Source organism: Rhinatrema bivittatum, chromosome 11 (genome assembly GCF_901001135.1).
Source record: "Rhinatrema bivittatum chromosome 11, aRhiBiv1.1, whole genome shotgun sequence".
Classification (NCBI taxonomy): Eukaryota; Metazoa; Chordata; class Amphibia; order Gymnophiona; family Rhinatrematidae; genus Rhinatrema; species Rhinatrema bivittatum.
Genome location: NC_042625.1, coordinates 46,088,509 through 46,108,450, shown reverse-complemented (window position 1 = coordinate 46,108,450; position 19,942 = coordinate 46,088,509). Strand labels below are relative to the sequence as shown.

The 19,942-nt window shown below is 47.5% G+C and overlaps 1 protein-coding gene across 4 annotated transcripts in view; it reads right to left on the bottom strand.

The window, feature by feature from the left end:
- The window catches only part of GOLGA3 (golgin A3), an 87,286-nt gene that overhangs the window by 8,453 nt on the left and 58,891 nt on the right, over window positions 1-19,942 (bottom strand). For all 4 annotated transcript variants that reach the window (XM_029619693.1, XM_029619695.1, XM_029619696.1 and 1 more), the window contains 9 exons: window positions 18,136-18,399; window positions 17,455-17,549; window positions 4,183-4,399; window positions 3,706-3,849; window positions 2,907-3,104; window positions 1,792-1,908; window positions 1,238-1,377; window positions 723-855; window positions 130-252 (listed from right to left, as the gene is read on the bottom strand). In XM_029619693.1, the coding sequence (XP_029475553.1) occupies window positions 130-252; window positions 723-855; window positions 1,238-1,377; window positions 1,792-1,908; window positions 2,907-3,104; window positions 3,706-3,849; window positions 4,183-4,399; window positions 17,455-17,549; window positions 18,136-18,399 (1,431 nt within the window). The remainder of the gene's footprint in view (window positions 1-129; window positions 253-722; window positions 856-1,237; window positions 1,378-1,791; window positions 1,909-2,906; window positions 3,105-3,705; window positions 3,850-4,182; window positions 4,400-17,454; window positions 17,550-18,135; window positions 18,400-19,942) is intronic.

Genomic DNA, 19,942 nt, shown 5'->3' with positions numbered 1-19,942 from the left:
GTAGGACTCCGTTTCCAGTTCATTTGGGCTTTGATCTCTTTACCAAGGTTATTTGGCCCCAGTAAAACATTTGTTTTCTTGTGAGGGAACTGCCATGAAATCACCAGCTCCTTCCACAGCCTGCTGTACCTGCAATAATGATTGAACACTTTCCAGCTCCCTGTCACCGCGCTGTTGGCTCATGTCCAGCTGCTGTTTCAGGGACTGGATTTCGCGCTCCTTCTGCTCTCCCGCCCACTTCAGGTCTTCCACCTAAGGACAAAGCACATCCATACGGCATATCTGAGTGGACAGCAGATCAGACAGCAGTTATATTCCGCCTATGCAGCCACAGTTATTCTAAGCAGATTATAGCTAAAATATAGGACGTCAATCACAAACATCACAAAACAATTTTAAACATGAGGAACATAAACAAGGAACCAAAACTATGGCTAACATTCTCTGTGTAGCAGGACTACATCAAACAATTTCTGGACATGAAAAGTAATATCCTACAATCTTATATTATTATTGTACTGAGCTGAGCCTTTTCAAATAAAAATGTTTTAACATTTTTCCTTCAGATTACCTCTTTGATGGCAGGCAAAAGTATATTCCACAGCTTTGGATACTCATTTTGGACAACACAAAAACTTGACTGTCAACTGTCCCAGCCCCCAGCAACACCTGCAGCAGAGGCTGACATTTGGTCACAGTGGGAAGGGAAGAGGTGCTCTTACCTCCTGGCTGACCACAGGCTTCTTGCTGAGATGCTCATCCAATTGCTTCTGCAAGAGCTGAAGCTGGGATCGAGCCTCTGCTAGCTCCTGCTGGAACAGAGACACTTCCCGCAAACGTGCCTGGTCCTGGGCCCTACAAAACAGGAGGGACTCCATTATCCACATGGATATTCTAAAAAGATTAAACTTTGGCTCCCTAGAAAGCCCAAATGTCCACTAATAAGCTGAACGCCACACACTAGGGAGATAATCTTTGTTTAATACAATTCAGGAGAGGCTGTGCTTAAATCAATAAATTACTTTCTGGAGTAATGTTCAAATCTTGTTCTGCTGCAGACTTTTGTGCGATTTGGTCAAGTCACTGTATCTTCTGATAGCTCAACGGCTAATCCCAGCCCCTCCCCTCTGTGCAAATTACCGTAACTTCCTATAGCTCAGGTTAATTCTGGGAGCCAGCCTTTCAAGACCTGGCTCCCTCTATATTCAGCATCTCCAGCCCTGCCCGCGGTACTCACTGCAGCTTGTCAGCCTCCACCTGCAGGGCTTTCACAAGATCTTCTTTGGCTTGCAGTTCTTTCTTCACCTCGCTCAGCTCCAGGGCCGCGGCTCTGTAATGGCGACGGCTGTGTGCCGCTTCCGCTTTCCCTGTTGCGACCTAGAGAAAGCAGAGGGGAATCTTTATCTGCCGGAGGGGCACACAGAGTTACAGGATGCCAGACAATCTGGCACAACAGAGTACAAATGCAGACTGCATCTCTGGGGACAGGAGGATGCTAAATCCAGGACGTAAACCTGGACATAAATGTTTCCATCCTTACGTTCACAAATAAGAACCTATTTCCCCTGTATCTTTGGTGCAACACAAAAAAAAAAAAAAAGTTACTTTATCCCAGAAAACCCTTCCCTCCCGCATCCTCAGAGTCCGACAAGTCTGCGAATGATTTCTGTAGGGCCTCTAGACATAAGCCTTCCTCGCTTCCACCACTCATCCATCTCACCAAAGGAAAACCACCATCACATCTATTCCAGAGTCAGAAAGCAATAACTGGGTCATACAAATTGTCCTTACCTGCTCCTTGAGACTGTGGACTTTCACCTTCTCTTTCTCTAAGGCCACTTGTAAGGCTTGCACAATTTGCTTCATCTGCTGATCCTCCTCTTCTTTGCGTTTTAAGACTGCTTGCACCTAAGCAGAGTGCACATTCTGCGGATTAATTCTCCACACTCAGCTCTCCCACCTAACAGCTTCACTGATCCGGATACATACGGGGAACTAACAGCTTCAAGAGGGAAGTCTCCTCCTCTGCCCAGCTGAAAATCCGTGCAGGCTTCCAGGGCCCCAGTACTTCTAGCCAAGCTACAAAGAGGCATTCCTCTGAGCATGTTTAGGCAGGGGAAGGAACGGTTGCTTTTCACCCACATAAAGAGCAGCTGCAAAGCCTGCAGGTGCTTTCAGCACACAGACATCACATGAATTTTAAAAAGGAAACCACGCAGGTTGCTTTTTGCTTTGAAAAAATCCTTGCTACGTACACTGCAAACAATGCAGGCTGGTCTAAATTACCCCCTAAAATCCTGCTAAACATATTTCCTGTTCCATGTACATCATGGAAGAAGAAAAACATAGCCCCTCTTATCCATGACAATTAGCTGCACAAGAAATGAACTTCCAGTTCTCTGGACAGTGCTGCATCCCAGGCCCTGGCAATGGCAGCCATCTGTGCTGCAGCTGTAGCCTAACTATGCACGCAGGCCACGAGCGTGTGCTCCCTGTACACAGGGTCTGTCCATCTCTTCCCCGTCCCAGCCATCTGCAACGCAGCATGCAATAATAATGTCTCTCTTGGGATGGATAAGGATACAGGATTGGGGGTGCAGAAAATTAGGGGCGAATTTACACAGCGAGAGAGAATATTTATGGAGACCAGAGAATTACACACTAATGCCACTATATCCAGAGACGGGTTTATTTCAGATCTGGGCTGCTTGTAACGGACTGGCAGTGTAACCTGTGGTACCCCCAGTCATCACTACTGCGACCTTTGAGCTCCTGTCCTTCACCTCAGCAAGCTTTACAGAATCCTTTCCCCTGTGAAGCAGCGGGCCGACACGTTTCCACCCAGTATATTCACGTGTCCCCGCAACACTCTGTGGTACAGCTTTGCTGTTCCAGGACAGAGGTACCTGCAGATTCAGCTGCACCAGGTCCGCTTCCCTCTTCGCCACTGCAGTCTCCAGGATATTATTGTGCTCCCGCAGCACAGCATTAGTCTGCCCCAGGCCGGCGAGTCTCCCTCGCTCGTGCTCAAGCTCAAGGGCCAGCTTCTTATTGATTTCTTCCAAACGCTTTATCTTCCTCCTGAAGCCTCTCGATTCCTGAAGCTACAGCGAATCGCACAAGTTGTTTCACCCTTTTAGAATAAAACACTTCACAACACAGTTCAATAAGCTGCCCTGCGGTTGCAACACAGGACTGCACTTCAGCACTGACAGGAGGAGATGGGGGTTCCTATGCAACATAAACCAATTCAGTGCCTCAAAGCTTTTGGTTCTCTGCCTCCATCTGCTGGTAGGGATGCAAAACCCACCTGTCTGGACTGACCTGGGGATACAAACAGGAGTGTCTCCCACATGGGGTCTAGGAGGAAAATGTGGGGATTCCTAACTCTGTACTGCACTAGGGCAAGCTCACCAAAACCTCATCAGTTTTCCAGGGGAAACAATGAACAAGAACAGACTTTTTTAGCTAAAGAACATGCCTTGTAAAAAGAAAATAAAAATAGGTCAGAGATGTGTAGGCAATAGGACAACTTCTATTCTACCCTGTCGAGAAATATAAACCTAGGCACACCTGCCGCTTGCACGACCCTTGTGAATAATGCACATCATGTACACGGTAAAGCAAGCTTTCCCAGAAGAGCTCCTCCCCCTTCCCAGCAAAAAAAGTAGCAGAGCATAGTGTGTGTGTGTGGAGGGGGTTTACCTCATCCTCCAGCTCCAGCACTTTTTCCCTATTCTCCTCCAACTCTTGACTGGTGAGAGTGATCACTTCCTGTAGCTCCTTTTCCAGCATCTTCTTACTGTGCACGACTGCTTTCAACTCACTCTCCAGGCCGTGCAGCTTATCCTGTGGGACACAAACATGGCGGCAAGGAATGAGCGAGATTATAAGGAACTAGGCACATACTTAAGACAGAAAGAGTCATCATGAATATGCAATGTCCTTTTTAATTATGTTCCATGGCATTTCAACTGGAAGATGCATATTTGAACTTTTAAAAGGTAGTCCTATAACAATTCACTGCATCGGATTCTGAACCTGGAATCTGACTTTTAATTATTTGAACCGCAAATTGTCATAGTTAAATGAATATTTAGCTCAGGCATATGCAATCTGTAGCAATCTTTTGTCTGTGTGATGCAGGGTGCATCCTGGGACGATGCACCGATGTCTACCTACATGTAAGGCCTGGTCATATCCTCCATCGGTGACCTGCGCTTTCAGCTTGCTCAGCTCGGCCTCAGCAGACTCTTTAGCAGTAAGCGCTTCCTGCAGCCGGCGACTCAGGATCCCAACTGCATTCTCGTACGACTTGTGCTTGGCTTTCATCTCCTTTTGCGCGCTGGTCAGGTCTGAACCCAGACGCTTCATTCTCTGCTTCTGTTCACTGATGGCTCTGAACAGGAACAAAAATAAGGAGGAGGGTTAAAACATTTGGGACATGGTTTTCCAGGATCAAAAAGGCGATACTGAGTACCACACCTCAAACCACATCTACGATAGCAGAGACTTAAGAGAATGCTTCAAACATGCTGTATCTAAATTGCTTTCCTTTCCTTACAGGACATGCAGAACATTTCACTCTAAGTTGCTTATCTGGAGATTGTTCCCTGCAAAGTCACTTTCCTCCCACTTTCGCTCTTCCAGAGGCTAGAAGGTATAGCCTTTTGCTCCTGTAATGACATCCTAACAAGATGCCCACCTACCCCAGGACTGCCTGTCATGTTGCTGCCTGGCCAGCCAGGCAGGAGCAGTGTTTGTAGCTTCCCCTAACAGCATCCCCAGGACAGACTGGCCCATGAAGGAAAAGTCTGGGATAAAGTACAGAAAATCTATTCTTCAGCTGTTATACTAAGAGCTGAAAGAAAAGCTTGAGAGACATTTCACTAGGCGCTGCATACAGTAAAACCTTACAGGCTAATTTTAAAATGAGCACGCAGGCGCATACACACACATTTGGACGTGTGAGCAGACATATGCTGGGATTTTAAATCATGTGCGCACTTGCTCATGCATGATTTAAAATTCACTTACCCCACGTAAGAATGCTCCTAATTTTAAGCCATTTCTGAAGCAAATGGAGAAATTACTTACCTGATAATTTAGTTTTCTCCATTTCCTAGCATGTAGAGAAATGGACTGAGGACCAATGGGATGTACAAAAGCTACTTCCGATCAGGGAGTAGCGCACTGGGCATACCAACGCACTATGGAAGGCAGTACAGCACGCACAAAGACAAGCGCAAGATGGCGCCACCACGGGCTACCATGCGGCGTGCCGACCAAGCCTAAAGCGGGGCCTAGCCCACCAGGAGATTGCTCAACCTGCTTGGCAGCTTACTTCCCGTTATCCCAATGGGATCGAGAAAAACGTCGGTACGGCATGCTGAGTAAGGAGACCGGAGGAAGTCTTAGCAAAACCCTTCCAAACGTCTCTGAATCGGGAGGTAATCTTCTTTTTTTTTTTAAACTTACCTGGACTCAGCACTTACCGGCAGAGTACAGAGACGGTCTCCGGCTGCGGGGGGAGAGGTCTTTGGCCGTCATCGCTGCCCTCAGCTTTTTGTACCCGCTGCCTTTCAAACTGCTTCAGCAGCAAAGTCCATGCCGGGAACCGGCTACTGGACCAAGGCACACCTCTGAGGGATCGTGGAAATCACCTCAGGAATTCTCAACTGGGGGAGGGACCTTTAGGTATCATCACAGGAGAGCGGGGCTCAATTTTTTCTCCAGTTTAAAAGTTGAATTCCTTCTTCCAAGCGATCCCCATAGGGAGAAGTATATCCACCATCTGCTGGAGATGGAGAAATACTGAAGGGCTGAGGTCACTGCAGGGGTGTATCTAGGGTGACATCAGTTTTGAAACTTGACTCCTCCATCTGCTGGCAGGGGAGCATAACCCATTGGTCCTGAGTCCATCTGGCTAACAGTAGGAAAGGAAAATTGGTTCTTACCTGCTAATTTTCGTTCCTGTAGTACCACGGATCAGTCCAGACCATGGGTTGAGCCTCCTGTCCAGCAGGTGGAGACAGACCAAAACAGTGAGAGTATCCTATATCAGGACAGAGCCTACCGTACACCCCTTCAGTATAAAGTACTTTCAAAGCAGATATAACTTCCCAAAGATCAAGCAAGCAATAAGAAAAAACTAACAAATTGAACAAGTGAACAATTGAAAGGATTCTGTATGAAGAAAAACGCTCTTGCATACAATTTTATTTTCATCTGTTAGATGCTTCCGGTGCCTTTAGTAATAGTAGACAACAAATCAGATAATTGAAAAAAACCTGTAGAAAAAGACAGATCATTCGAGTGGACGTATCAGATCTAGTACAGGCGGGTGTCTGGACTGATCCATGGTACTACAGGAACGAAAATTAGCAGGTAAGAACCAATTTTCCTTTCCCTGTACGTACCTGGATCAGTCCAGACCGTGGAAATTACCAAAGCTTCCCTAAACAGGGTGGGACCGAGATAGTCCCGCTCGAAGAACCTGCTGCCCGAAGGAGCCAAAAACTGGAGCCTGCACATCCAGACGGTAATGACGAGCAAAAGTATGTAGGGATTTCCAAGTAGCTGTCCTACATATTTCCTGTGGAGAGACCGATTGACTCTCCGCCCAAGAAGTAGCCTGAGACCGTAAGGAATGAGCTTTTTTTTTTGTAATGTAAAGTTTATTGAACAATGCGAACAGCAATACAACCAGTACAAGTGTGTATACAAACAACGCTAGTGAAAGCACATACATATACAATCGTATATCTTACTCGAAAGGCAGTCACTGATAAGATCTCATCAAGAACCCATTAAAGGTAGTCCACTGTACATTAGAAAACCAAACATATGTCGAATGCGTAGTTTACGCTACATACCAGACCCCAGGTATAAAGTGCAAAGGGGAGTATGTGCAGTTGGATTAGGCAACTACGTATCATACCAGATCGCAGTGATGTGTGAGTGACTCCCATCATTAATACCCAAATACTGATATCCCAGAAATGTACATAATACTCTGTTACAAAAAAGAAAAAAGAAATAAGCAAAATACAACAAATCGGCATTGAAATTAGGTTAACACAGCTGGGGGACAAAAATCAACATTAAGAGGCATGAGACCCAACCTTCGTCAGCATGTCCTCCCTCCAAGTAAGATACGGTTGCCACAACCGATAAAACTGTAGCAACTGACTCCGCTTTTGAGCTGTGATCTTGTACAGGGAACACATAGCATCAAGTTTCTGATAAAGAACTTCTCTATCAGGGACTCTGTCCTGTTTCCAGGAAGCCGCCAAGGTACATCGCGCTGCTATACAAAATTGATTAATTAACAGACACTCATATTTGGAACCATCAACGGACATATTGAGTAATCCCTGAACAGGGGTTAGAGTGACCTCTTTATGCAAAGTATAGAAAATGGTATCCATAACATCCTTCCACAGTCTCTGGACATGAACACATTCCCACCATAAATGAAAAAAAGTTCCTATTGAGCCACACCCCTTCCAACAGTGGGCATCAGAACTAAGACCTGCTTTATGCAATCTGTAAGGTGTTAGATGCCAGCGAAATAGAACTTTATATCCGTTTTCTGTAAGGGAGGTTGCAACGGAACTACGTTTAGTATTTGAAAATATCTGATCCCACTCCTCATTTGCCAATGGCCGACAGAGCTCCACCTCCCACTTGTGAGTATATGCGGGTTTCCCTGGCAATGCACCCTGCAAAATCATGTATATCTTGGACAGTCCACCCTTGATACGGTCAGCTAGGTCACACCAACCCTCAAATTGGGACTTCCCCCTTTGAAGTTCTACCAGGATTTGTTCCTTAGTCAGGAAGTGTCGAATTTGGTAGTAATAATAAAGGGTAGAAAGTGGAATAGAGTATGTCTCCTGAAGGTGTGAGAAAGATAGTACACCATCCCCCCCACATATCTGCCCCACAGTATGCAGACCCCTCTCCCTCCAATAATGAGCAGAGGTCGAATCCCAACCGGGAGAGAATCGAGTGTGGTAATAGAAATGAGTGTGGCAAGAATATTGTCTGCGTCCTATAATAAGAGGTTTCCACTTCCCCCAGCACTGAAGAGTCGTTTGCAGAGGAGTAGTAATAATACTGCCCCTTATCCTCAAGGTCGATCTAGGTTGCCAAAGAAGGGCTTGTAGGGGTATGGTGCCCAATAAGGATTGCTCGATGGCCACCCATCCAGGCCGCTCAGCTTTTTTATACCAAGACAGAATACAACTAATTTGAGCAGCGGCATGGTACCACTGTAGATTTGGTACCCCCATCCCTCCTCTCAATCTGTGTCTGTATAATGTCGCCCTCGCTACCCGAGGGGGCCTCCGCTTCCAGAGGAATGCAAAGAAACGTCTCTGCCATCTTTTTAGTAGGGCTGTCGGAATGGGTATAGGTAAGGATTGAAATAGATAATTAAATTTGGGTAGAACGGACATCTTTAAAATAGCTATGCGTCCCGTCCAAGTGACTGGGAGACTATCCCATATATCTAAATCCCGAAACACTTTAGCCACCAAGGGAGTATAATTCAAGCGAAACAAGTCAGTCAGCTTAGGTCCGATAAAAATTCCTAAATATTTTATCTTGGCACCCGCCCACTTAAAAGGAAACTGTTGTTTCAACGGGACCACTTGGTCTGGGGGCATAGAAACATTCAACACCTCCGATTTAGCAAGGTTCAGTCGAAAGCCAGAAACCAAACTAAATTCCTGAAGATGAGCCACCACCCCGTGTAATGACTGTGCCGGGCTAGTTAAGGTAAATAAAATGTCGTCCGCAAAAAGTGACAACTTATGATCCATTGTTCCTACACGGACTCCCATAATAGTCCCTGCTTCCCGAACTTTAGAGGTGAAAGGCTCTAAAAACAAAGCGAATAATAAGGGGGATAACGGACATCCTTGTCTTGTTCCTCTCTCAATTGGGAAAGGATCAGAATATACTCCATTAACCTTAACTCTGGCTCTCGGCCGATCATAGAGTTTAAGAAGCCAATTGAGAAATTTTGGGCCAAAATTCATTTTCTTTAATGTTTTAAACAAAAATTGCCAATGGACCATGTCGAATGCTTTTTCAGCATCGACTGCCAACAAAAGCGCTGGAGACTCAGTCCGAGTGACTTGCTCAATGAGATCCATAATTTTCCGTACATTATCTGCCGCTTTCCGCCCTGGAATAAAGCCAGCCTGATCCTGGTGAACCAATTTATTCATAACTGAGTTGAGGCGATTGGCTAAAATTTTCGCAAGTATTTTTAAATCTATGTTGATCAAAGAGATCGGTCGGTATGACCCACAATCCGCAGGATCCCTCCCAGGTTTGGCCAATATGGTAATACCCGCTACATTCGCCTCAGATGGCAGTACTGCCTCCCCCTGCAGGGCGTTAAAAGCGTCCAGTAAATAAGGGGTAATCTGAGAAACAAACTTTTTATAAAAAGAACCAGTATATCCGTCCAACCCTGGGGCCTTATTAGGTTTAAGATCCTTGATAGCATGTAATATTTCCATGGGTGTAACAAGACTTTCAAACCTCAACCTCTCAGCCTCAGAAAGTGTCGGGAGGTCGGTATCCGCTAAGTAAGCATCAATATTAGCGTCTACTATTTGAGTATCCGCTGAATATAGGGTACCATAAAATTGTTGAAATCTATGTTGAATAGCTTCAGCAGAATCCAACATAGAGCCATCTAACGCTTTAATGCGTGTAATTTGGCATTGTGCAACTTGGCGTTTTAATTTCCGAGCCAACAGTCGTCCCGCCTTATTGCCCCACTCAAAATGTTCCTGACGAGCTAGTTGCAACTGGTGCGCTATTTCTCCAGCTCGCAACAGGTCTAAAGCGTTACGAGCTTGTTGAAGGGAAGCATAGACCCTGGTGGATAACGTGGCTTTATGTTGTTTTTCGAGACATGCAATTTCAGACAACAGCGCATCAATTTTTTCGCCCTTCACCCTTTTCTGATAGGAAGCTTGTGATATTAATCTGCCGCGCAACACCACTTTTAAACAGTCCCACAATACTGGCGGTGAATGAGAATGTGGAGAATTAAATTGCTGATAATCCGCTATAGCATCCTTTAAGGTTTGACAAAACGGTTCATCAGCTAGCAGGGTGTCATTCAGGCGCCAAAATCGGAGGCCCGCCTTTTTATTATGTAGATGCAATGTTAAACCTATAGGGGCATGATCGGACCAAGTGATAGGACCTATCGTTGGCTTCACAGCCTGTAGACTCAATACCTTATCTATTAAGAAGTAGTCTATACGAGAATAAGTTTTGTGGGGAGAAGAATAAAAAGTGTAATCCCTCACATTAATATTTCGGTGCCTCCAGATGTCTATCAAATCTCTATCGCGAAGGAACTTGCGGAGGGATTTACGATCGTGCGATGTACCTCCTCCCCCACCCGCTGAGTTATCTACATGAGGTTGTAAAGTGAGATTGAAATCACCCCCTAATATGAGGTACTCAGGGGCTAGGTTATTCAAAACCTCTCCGAGCTTAGCTATAAAAGCGTGTTGGTTAGTATTGGGAGCGTAGAGATTGAAAAAGGTGTAGGTGGTCTTCTCCACCAACAATTGTAAAACCACATATCGCCCCAAAGGGTCAGCCACCGATTTAGTAACCGTGCCCTGGATATCTTTGTGGAGTAAGATACTCACTCCTGAGTATTTCGCAGATTTAGAGGCAGCAGCATGAAACTGATGTGGGTATTGAGCCCAAGAGAGTAAATGCTCATATCTTTTCCTAAGATGAGTTTCTTGAAGAAACAAGATATCAGCTCCCATCCGCTGTACATCATTGCGGAAAATCCGCCGCTTGTGAGGATTATTCAGCCCCTTAACATTGAGAGACCATATGGTTAGTTTGGCCATGAGATAAAAAATAAAAGCGGCTCCACTCGGCCATCCCCCCCGAAAAAAACTCTGACTGGGCATCTACTGGCATCGCGAAATCCCGCACTCTCCCCATGGGGACCCTGCGGGGTGAAAACATCATTAGAATAATGCAGTGGATCAGAAACAGATAGAACAGTAACTCCCAAGCGCTCTGTATACACGTGCAACTGAAACGTTGTTGTGTTTTCTGTTCCCACTTGCCCTCCCCCCCCCCCCACTCCCCCCCCCTCCCCCCCAATTCCCAGTGCACTCCACAGATATGTGCTAAAAACACCCCTGTGAAAGCTATGAAGGGCAGTATCATCTGCAGAGCCCACCCCTACCCACCCCCGAGCCTCAATCATTACCAGGCAACCTGTATATATATATATATATAACCAACAATCAAATTAACAAGAAATGTTATCAAGCTCAGTCCCAAAATATGAGACATTCTCACACTCCGCAACACGAGTCCAGCCAAGTATGTACATCCCTGGAACTGGGATATACCGCTCATCCCGCTCCTTTATCCTGGGCAGGAACACGGTCTCCTGATTGTCTCCTCAGACGTTTGCCTCCATGTCTCACCCTTTGCCAGCGGGGAGTTTCCATCAGAGAATTGGATGGCTTCTTTGCAGGAACAGTATGCTGCACCTGATGCCCGGCTGCTTTTAGTACTGCCACCGCTCCATCCACGGTCTCCGTTTTCGTTGTCGAACCATCTATGGTAATCGCAATACCTAAAGGAAATAACCAGCGGTACCGGAAACCCTCCTTGCGCAGCACCGCCGTGACTTCCTTAAATTCCATCCGTTTTTTGAGAGTCATGGGGGACAAGTCGGCATATATTTGTATGTTGTTATTCTCCCACGCCCAGGAATTGCGCTTTCTAGCGATTTGAAAAATGCTGTCTTTAATAGTATATTTAGTGAAACAGACGATTATGTCCCTAGGCTTACCGGGTAATTTTTGTCCCAGGGAGCGGTGAGCCCGGTCCAATTCAATAGTATCTGCTGATAACTCTGCAGTGCCGCCGCCATCTTGAGCAGATAAAAAGGAGCAAAATCTCTGAATCGTGGCCCCACAATCAGCGTACTTCTCATCTTCGGGGATACCTCGAAACCGCAGATTATGACGCCTCCCGCGGTTATCAAGATCTTCTAATTTTGCAGCAAGTGCAGAATAATCTGCCTGGGTTTGGGCCGAATTGTGTTGCAACTCCTTAAGCTTGATGGCATGCCCCTCCAGCCTCACATCACATTCATCCGTACGCCGCCCGATCTCTGCCATCTCCTCTCGAATCTCCGCCATAGCCTGCTGCAGTTCCTGTTTATATTCTTTAATTTCGCGGCGCAGGTCCCCGAACCAGCATCGGAATTCCTCCCGTGTCGGGTGAGTAGAGGGCGCTGCGTCTGTCTCGCCCGGATCCCGCTCCTCACCAGAATGGCGTTTGCTCGTGTCCGGGGCTTCAGAAACATCACTAGGCCCGCCAGCAGCATCGTCGTCTGTAACATAGGCAAACTGCTTCAGATCCGGCCCCTTTTTTTTCTGAGCCATCGCTAATGCTGCGGAGAATGATCGCTGCTAATTTTAATCAGGTTCGCCGGGTTAAACGCTGCGAAAAAGCTGCAAAAAGGCTCGGGGTGGGCGGGAGCTCGAGGTCATGCGGCCATCTTGCTCCGCAGCGAGAGCGCCCCCCAGGAATGAGCTTTTAAGCCTTCCGGCACGAGCCGACCCTTACAGATTTAAGCCGACGCAAAGGCCTCCTTTAGCCAACGTGCGATAGTGGCCTTGGAAGCTTTATTACCTTTATTTGGCCCACTCCACAGAACAAACAAGTGGTCAGAGACCCGGGACTCATTTGTAACCTGAAGGTAACGCAGCAAGACCCATTTCACATCGAGGCGCAGCAGATCACCCCCAGCTGTATTTGCTACTTCTGACGAAGAAAGAGCCGGAAGTTCCACGAACTGATTGACATGAAAAGAAGACACGACCTTTGGCAAGAAAGAGGGTACCGTCTTAAGGGATGCCCCTGAATCTGAGAAACGTAGAAAAGGCTCTCTGCATGACAACACTTGGAGCTCTGAGATTCTTCTGGCTGAACAAATGGACACCAAGAAGACGATTTTGAGAGTCAAATCCTTGAACGTAGCCCTCCTTAAGGGCTCAAAAGGAGCTTCGCAAAGAACCCGGAGAACCAAGTTAAGACTCCATGAGGGACAAGTAATCCGGACCGGAGGATTCAAGTGCTTGGCTCCCTTGAGGAAACAGACATCCGGATGATCCGCCACTGAATAACAGTCAATGGTGTCTAAGAGGGAACCGAGAGCGGAGGCCTGCACTCGCAAGGAACTGGGCGACAACCCCTTGGTGAGACCGTTCTGGAGAAAAGAAAGGTCCTGGGAAACCGGAGCCTTACAAGCCGAGATACCAGAGGTGACACACGCATTTTCAAAAACTTTCCATACTCTGACATAAGCAAGCGAGGTAGTCTGCTTCCTGGCCCGCAATAGAGTGGATATAACCTCTTCTTTATATCCCTTCTTTCTCAATCTCCTCCATTCAAAAACCAGGCCGCTAGACAGAAGTGATCCACCTGATCGAAAAATACGGGACCCTGCCGAAGAAGATGGGAAAGATGACAGAGGCATAGGGGACCGCAGATGGCTAGATTCACGAGGTCTGCAAACCACGGTCTGCGAGGCCATTCCGGAGCCACTAGAATGACAGGCCCGCAATGAAGCTCGATTCTTCGGAGTACTTTGCCCACTAACGGCCAGGGAGGGAACACGTACAGAAGAATTTTGCAGGGCCAGGGAAGGACCAGGGCATCCACCCCTTCCGCGCAATGTTCCCGTCTGTGACTGAAGAATTGAGGAGCTTTCGAATTGGTCATGGTGGCCATCAAATCCAAGTGAGGGGGACCCCACCTGCGGATGATCAGGTTCATCGCTGCATCTGACAATTCCCACTCACCTGTGTCTAACCTCTGGTGACTGAGGAAATCCGCTTGAACGTTCTCCTTCCCCGAATATGGGACGCCGCTAAACGCTCTAGGTGACGTTCCGCCCATGCGAAGAGCCTGCTGGCTTCCAGAGATACTAGGCGCCTCCTGGTGCCCCCTTGTCGACTGATGTAGGCTACAGTGGTGGAATTGTCCGACAGGACCCGCACTGCCTTGTGGAGAAGTAGGGGGAAGGAAGGCCTTGAGAGCCAGTCAGACTGCTCAAACTTCCAGTCGATTGATGTGCCAGCGAGATTGGGTCGGAGACCAATACCCCTGAGCAGACTGGGTCTGGCATACAGCTCCCCAGCTGGAGAGGTTGGCATCCGTTGTTACCACGATCCACTGCGGTGTCAGAAGGGACATTCCCTTCTGAAGATGGGCAGGCGATAGCCACCACTGCAGTTCTGCGACGGTAGACTCGGAGAGCGGCAGGGGTGTCTGAAACTGTTCCGATACCGGTTTTCAGCGGGATAGCAAGGCTTTCTGTAACGGGCACATATGCGCAAAAGCCCAGGGGACCAGACCGATAGTGGAGGCCATGGACCCCAGAACCTGGAGATAATCCCAGGCCACTGGCAGGGCATGAGAGCGAAAATTGCGCACTTGGCCCGAGTTTGAGTGAACAGTCCTCCGGAAGAAACACCCTGCCTACTCGAGTGTCAAATCGCGCCCCCAGGAATTCCAATGTCTGGGAGGGTTGAAGCTTGCTCTTGGGAAAGTTGATGACCCACCCCAGAGACGTCAGACACGACAGGACCTTGCTGACCGCCAGCTGGCAAAAAGACTTTGATTTGGCCCGGATGAGCCAATCGTCCAGCTAAGGATAGACTAGGACGCCGTCTCGAAGCAGGGTGGCCGCCACTACCACCATTACCTTGGTGAAAGTGTGCGGTGCCGTGGCAAGACCGAAGGGGAGTGCTCGAAAGTGAAAATGTTGGCCCAGTAACTCGAACCGAAGATACTGCTGGTGATCGCAGCGAATCGGGATGTGTAAGTAGGCCTCCGTCAGATCGAGCGAGGTCAAGAATTCTCTGGATCGAACTGCCACTATCACCGCCCTCAAGGTTTCCATCTGAAAATGGGGAACCTCGAGAGCCCGGTTGATGCGCTTGAGATCCAAAATTGGATGAAAGGAGCCCTCCTTTTTGGGCACGACGAAGTAGATGGAATATTGGCCGGACCCTTGTTCTTCCACTGGGACTGGGACCATGGCCCCCAGTTCCAGCAGCCTGCGCAGGGTTTATTCGACCGCAGGCCTCTTTTGACTTCCGCAGGGGTACACCAGGTGAAGATCCGGTAGGTCTCGAGCAAATTCTAATGCGTAGCCTTTTTCTATCACCTCTAGGACCCACTGGTCCGTCGTTATGGTGGCCCATTCCCCGAGAAACTGGGACAGTCGTCCACCTAGGTCTCGAACGGAGAAATGAGCCGGCCCCATCTCATTGAGAGGAGGACTTGGTGACCAAGTGTTGCTGGCTACTATTCCTGAAAGGCCGACATCCCCGAAAGGAATGAGGCCAGGATTGAGATCGAGAAGCATTACCGCTCGGGAACGAGCCCCTTGCCCTGGTGGAAAAATGGCGTTGCCCCTAAATCTAGTGCGAGAGGGTAAGAAGGACTTAGACTGTTTCGGGCAGTCCTCCGGCAACTTATGAACCTTATTTTCTCCCAGGGATTTGATAAGTTGCTCTAGGTCCTCACCAAAAAGCAACTGGCCCTTGAAGGGAAGGGTTCCCAACTGCGCTTTGGAAGAGGCGACCGCAGACCAATTTCTCAGCCAGAGGAGGCGCCTGGCCGAGTCCGCGAAGACCATTGCCTTGGCTTGCACTCACAGAAAATTGTACAGGGCGTCCGCCCCATACGCAATTGCTCCCTCCAAGCGATCTGCCTGCTCCGTCTCTGCAGACGGGAGGTCTTGGGTGCTGAGTAATTGTTGAACCCACCCGAGGCTTGCCCGCTGCATGAGACTGCCGCAGATTGTTACCCAAACTCCCAAGGACAGGACCTCAAATATGTTTTTGAGGTAAAATTCCAAGTTGCGGTCCTGGACATCCTTTAGAGCCGTAGCCCCAACCACCGGGATGGTGGTGGCCGTGACAGAGGAATCTACCTTGGGCATCTTAAGTAGATTCAAGCAGTCCTCAGGAAGGGGCTTGAGCTTGTCCATAGCCCTCCCCACTCGGAGTCCCACCTCAGGGGACTCCCATTCCCTAAGGAACATCAGCTTATGCATAGGGTGAAAAAAAAAGTGCATGGAAGAGCCCCAAGTCCCGCCAGGACTGGGTCCATGTTGGCAGGCATTGCGGCCGTAACTGTATCTGCCGGGGGCAACTCAATTCCCAGTTTCTGCAAAATGAAGGGAATGAGCGGTTCTAGTTCCTCCTTTTGAAATAAGCGTAGCACCCGAGGATCGTCCCCCTCGAGGGGGGGGGGGGTTATGAAGCAGCGGGTCAACATACAGATCTGGAATTGGGACTGGTGGCAGCTGCGGCGGGACCCCGGAACCACCCTAACCGAGCCCTGGCCCTCCGGTGCCTTCGGAGGAGAAATTTGCAGGTTTTTCTGTGTGTGGGGATGGGGGGGGGGGCCCAGGGATGGATCTTCCTCCTGCTGTAAGCTGGCTAAATAGGACTTGTGCATAAGAAGCACAAACTCTTTGGAGAAACAAGACTTAGACTTCCTGGGGGGGCTGCAGGGTAGGCTCTGTCCTGATATAGGATACCCTTTCATTTTTGGTCTGTCTCCACTTGCTAGACAGGAGGCTCAACCCACGCTCTGGACTGATCTGAGTATGTACAGGGAAATGTATATTAAAACATGCTAATGCTAGGACATTCCTAGTTTTCCCAATTAGTTCACCAGTTTACCCAGTTAATCTCGAGGTCATGCAGACCCCTCTGGCTCTTCATCCCTCAGTTGACCCCGACCCCTCACCCTGTCATGTTAGGCCTAAAACGCAATTTCTGCAGACTTACACAGTTCACCAGGAGTGGCAACAAGCTGCTGCACGCCGCAGTCTCTGGTTTTAAAATATGGATTTACGGACATAACTGTTTGCCCCTCCCTGGAACACCCATGTCCCGCCCCTTTTCCATCCCTTGTTATTTTTTTAGCTCGCACTCCTGCATATATGCAAATAATTAGAGGTTTTTAAAATCCACGTCACTCACGCACAGCCCACATATTAGCGGCCTTTTAGCATGAGCAACGCTTTTAAAATTGGCCCCGTGTTGTCATTTCACAATGATATGTTGCATTATGCTTTACATTAAAAGCTATATATTATTTATAATAGTTCATTTTCATGCACAGCTGTATTCCACGTGGTTGTAACTGAGTACCTGAATCATTCCTACAGCATGCATGGCCTAAACACACACAGCCTGTCTTCTCCTGAAGAGAATGTGTTACAACTTTCTCTTTTTCCAGCATAAACCTTCCTTTCTCCTTCTAAGGGCCTGCAGCACCTGTAGATGCTGCGAGTCACTTCAGCCTATGTGTTGTTACAGCTGGGAGATAACAGTATTCACTTACTTTTTGGCCTCCTCCTGCATTTGCTCTACTTGCTGCCTTAAGGTGCTGTTATCCTGAGTAAGGGAGGCCAGCTGATCTCTGTCAAACTGCAAAGACTTAGGAGGGGGGAGAAGGCAGACAAAATAAAAGATTAAATGAATGAAGTAAACCCAAATTTAACACACCCACAGGTTGCAGAGCTGCAATACTTTGAAACAAAAGAAAACATTTACATTGTTCCAGGTCAGAGTTTGACCAGAGTCTCGCTCCCTCTAAACAGCTAAAGATTATGTTCAGTGTTTTCTGTGACTTTTTTTAAACTCCTTCAACAATCTGTTTGCGCTTTGTGATAAAGCAATAAAGCCCACCATAGCACCTGCCAGTCAGATGCCGACCATAACCGAATCCCCACAGAGGTGGTCCCAGAACCAACGTCTGATCCTGGCAGCACTTGTAAGCACAATTTCACTGTGGTTGTGAAACTTAAGTTTTGCTTTCATCCAATAGCAAATTAATTTTTAAAAGATTACAGAGCACAAACACTAAATCCTCTCCTTCCACTATGTAGGAACAGGTTAATGGCTGAGGAAATTACACCGCACCATCTCAAAGTTTTGCAGTGAACAGCAGAACTGGTTCTCATGCACACCATTTTACTGTCTTGAGAAGAAGTCCCAGGCCCACCACATTACTGAAGCAAACCTGCAGCTTTGCCTCCATCTCATCCCGCTCCTTCAGTGCCAGCTGGAGATGGGATTCCAGCTCCTCCATCTGCTGCTGAACCTGGTTTGCCTCTTTCTGGAGCCGAGCATGTTCCACCTCCACCGACTTCTTTTCACCCTGAAGCTTCACAAATTCTCGTTTTGACTCTTTCACTTCAGAGTCCAGCTTCTTCTTTGTGGACTTCAGCTCACTGATCAGCTGGTCCTTAGAGCTGGCATCTCTCCGATAAGCTTCTACCATCACCTAGCAAATAAAACAGAATTATAGGACAATTTTCATTCCTGTATTATCACAGATCAGTCCAGACTCTTGGGTTTTGCCTCCCTGCCAGCAGATGGAGACAGAGAAAATTTCACAGACACTGTACATAACCCAGTGTGCCACCTGCAGCCCCTCAGTATTGACCTGTACCCAAGCCAAGATGACAGCAACCATAAATTTCTAAGCAAGCTTCTAAGCAAACTCTCTCCCCTCCAACACGCCGGAAGAAGATGAAGTTGCCCAAAGAGACAATGGAAAACTCGTTCCCAAATTTAACATAAGTGATAAGCATTGAAAACCTCCAACAATTCCACACTATGTACAAATCAACAGTACAAGCGGCAGACTCTTCCCCCCTAGTAAATGAGCAGGTCTCTAGACTGATCTGTGGTACTACAGGAATGAAAATTAGCAGGTAAGAACCAAATTTTCCTTTTCCTGTACAAATCTAGATCAGTCAAGACTCCTAGGATGTATCTAAGCTTCCCTTAACTCGGGTGGGACGTGGAGAGTTCTGCTCATAGAACACACTCACCATAGCACATGGAAGCCAGAGCCCTAACATCCAAGCGATAATGCCTAGCAAAAGTGGGCAATGACTTCCCACTAGCCACCCAGCAAATTTCATAGACACCTGATGTGTCTCAGTACAGGAAATCACCTGAGAAAGTGTCAAGTGCACCCCTACCCCCCCCCCCCCCCCAGCAGCGGGCACCCTTTAGAAATGTAGGCCGACTCGATCGCTTCCTTCTGCCACTGCACAATTGTAGCCTTAGACAATTTACTTCCCTTCTCTGGACCACTCCACAGTAAAAAGAGGTGATACAATCTACAAAGAGGAGATGTGATATATGGAAATCATAAGTAACTTTTAGATACCTCAATAATGACAAAAAAACCATCTCTGCCAGGAGTGAGGACCTCGCTGCTTCTGATAGGCAGCGCTGGAAGCGTAAACTACACTCCCGGGAGCGCTGGATAAGTAACGAGTTATCCGGCCACACAAGGCCAGATAACTTAGAAACTTTACCAGCTAGATAACTAAGTAGGTATATTCAGCTGGACATTTGTCTAGCTGAATATACGGAGCAAGTTATCCAGTTATCATTAGCCGAATAACTTCTCAACTAAAGGAAATTAGTTCTTACCAGCTAATTTTCATTCCTGCCACAGATCAGTCCAGACAAGTGGGTTTTATTCATCCCTACCAGCAGATGGAGGTAGAGAACAAAACTTTGGGCACTGCCACATATACGAGTGCGCCACCTGCAGTCCCTCAGTATTAACCGATACCCAAGCCAAGATAATCAAAAACTAGAGGGCGAACGAGACCCCCTAAAATGGATACCCCTGACAAACTGGATAACCAATTTAAAAAACATTAAACTGCAAAACTTGCTATAATTGTTAACCAAGTATGGAATCCCTGCTTAGTAAGCAAAATACAGCAGGGTGGGCCTCTGGACTAATCTGTGCTATTACAGGAACGAAAATTAGTAGGTAAGAACCAAATTTTCTTTTCCTG